This window comes from Sinocyclocheilus anshuiensis, unplaced genomic scaffold (genome assembly GCF_001515605.1).
Source record: "Sinocyclocheilus anshuiensis isolate Anshui unplaced genomic scaffold, SAMN03320099.WGS_v1.1 scaffold426, whole genome shotgun sequence".
Taxonomy (NCBI): Eukaryota; Metazoa; Chordata; class Actinopteri; order Cypriniformes; family Cyprinidae; genus Sinocyclocheilus; species Sinocyclocheilus anshuiensis.
In genome coordinates, this window is record NW_015542362.1 from 872,718 (window position 1) to 875,093 (window position 2,376).

General features: G+C 42.3%; 1 protein-coding gene across 4 annotated transcripts in view; it reads right to left on the reverse strand.

The window, feature by feature from the left end:
• The window catches only part of LOC107691928 (HAUS augmin-like complex subunit 3), a 16,874-nt gene that overhangs the window by 9,413 nt on the left and 5,085 nt on the right, over window positions 1-2,376 (reverse strand). For all 4 annotated transcript variants that reach the window (XM_016490776.1, XM_016490777.1, XM_016490775.1 and 1 more), the window contains one exon: window positions 413-1,437. In XM_016490776.1, coding sequence (XP_016346262.1) covers window positions 413-1,390 — 978 coding nt within the window. In that variant the 5' untranslated portion in view covers window positions 1,391-1,437. The remainder of the gene's footprint in view (window positions 1-412; window positions 1,438-2,376) is intronic.

Here is a 2,376-nt window from a genome sequence, read left to right on the forward strand (position 1 = left end):
CACACAGACAGGCCCCTCCCACGATAGTTTGATTGACAGTAGCGTTTCAGCACAGACTGGACTGGTGTCTTACCTCAGACCCACCCTGAGTGAGCTGTCATCAGTCCGCCATTGTTTCACCGATCGAGCAGATGTAGACAAGAATGACTCCTAAGAGATTGAGGTTGATTCTGTTGTTGGATGTAATAATGAACATAGCAGTCGTCATTTACTCCTGACATCTGAGCTGCTAAAGTAAACAGTCTCTCTGAGAGCAGATCGGAAGAGAGGGGCGGGGTCAGCAGAGCTCATTACCATTTAAAGGAAAATGCTACAAAACTGCGTGCTCTGAAAATAATTGTTTTTTTCTGAGTGGCACTGTATAGGCATTTATAAATTAATCATGGAAACTATCATTTTCTTTAATATTCACCTCTGTGCTGCTGTTTAGTCGCTGGATGAGCCACTCTTTTGCTGCCTTGTCGCCATGCTCCTTTGCCCTCTCTTTCACCAGCTGGTATTGTGCCACTTTATATGCCCACTGCAGTTGTGCCATCTCCTTCTTCCTGAGTTCCACTAGTCCTTCATCCTCTTCTTCCTCATTCTCACTGCAACAGCTCAGATTGGTCAGTTGGCAGTGATTGGATGGGGAGGTCTCCATCATGTCTGAGATGCCCTGAAAGAACTGACGCCGAGTGTAGGAAGTCAACCCTTTGGTGAACTGCTCCTGTTGCTGGAGGAAAGGCTCTAGAGACAACTGGGAGAAGAGCACTGGGGTCCTTGGTTGAGGAACTAATTGTGGAGCAGCTCTATCTTCACTCCTTATGGAATAAGTGTCAGTTTGGAAAAAGCCAGCCAGTTTGGTCGTCTCCTTTGACAGGTTCTCCACAGTTGAGTTGGTGTATGCATTTTCGGCTACCAAGGCAGAGTTGGCATCTTTTACTGTATTCCCTCCTTCCTGCAGCAGTGCTTGGGGTGCAGAGGAGTTTGCACCCCAGTTGGTAGCTAGCATCTGCAGCTTATTGAGTCTGCGTTGTTTTAGCTGCTTCTCCTTGCGGAGAGCTTGTAGTTCTGTCTCAAGATCCTTGCTTGTTACATTTCCCTCTCCACCCAGCGCAGAACTGCTCCATGACACTACACCTCCATCCACAGGCAAACAGGTTTTAAGCAGCTCACCCAGTGTCGCCTCATCCAAGATGGGCTTACCAGACTCCTGGAGTGCCTTGTATGCTTGCAATTCTTCTGGTGTTAGAACATTGCTGCGGTTCAGGCGGTTGCAGACAACACGTAAAAGGTGTAGGTTATCTGGTGCTGTTTCAAATAACCAGTCAAACTCAGAACCTTTCAGCACAGACGCCCGTGGGTAACCCAACCGTGACAACGCCTCAACAAACTGAGCCCCATCCAGCATGGCTGCTTATGTCAACTTGGCTCTCACTTCAGAGATATTCCCTTATCCTAAGGCAGATGGTCAAAAGACATTATAGCAAGCCCAAATTATTCTATGTATTTACAAATAGAAGGCCCAACTGAGGGGAATGTTGCATGTAACTGTACGGTGTGCAAATTGAAACACACACACTACTAGGCCTGGGCGATAAAACGGTATCGATATTTATCGACGGCACACCTTCTTCGATATTGATTGAAAAAATGTTCGATATAGTGCATGATATAGGCACGTGCTATGAGTGACGCAGACAGCACACACAAACACAAACACATGCTGAAATTAGTGCTGTGCCTGCCTGTGATGAGGAGATTGTGAATAAAGAATGAATATTAGGGGTGGGAATCACCAGAGGCCTCACGATACGATATTATCACGATGCTTGTGTCACGATACAATATCATTGCGATTTTAAATATACTGCGATATTCTCCAATATATTGCAATTTATTAACTTTTTCCAACTTCAAATTATGTCCCCTTAATGAAATGTATACAGGTATGCACTGCTGTGCTACTACAGATATTTTGAACAATGCAACTTAAAATTGTACTAAAAAGTTGTGCAGACCCTTCAGCAATTGGGGCATTTGAAGGTAAATTACTGTTAAATTTAAATTAAATTAAATAAAACATGTAGTCTTACATCTAGGGATGCACCGAAATGAAAATTTTGGGCCGAAACGGAAACCGAAAATTCTGGATGCACTTGGCCTAAAACCGAAACTGCTTTGTAATGATTATTTAATATTTTATTAAATAATATAAAGTAATTTAAGACTTTTTAAATTTAACTCAATTTAAATGATACTGAATTTTAAAAAAACAAGCCAATAAAATAACCACACTTTTACTGAAAGTAACACAATAAAAATGGACAGAATTTATATTAATATTGGTAACACTTTATAATAAGGTTCTTCAGCATTTACTAATCTTAGTTCATG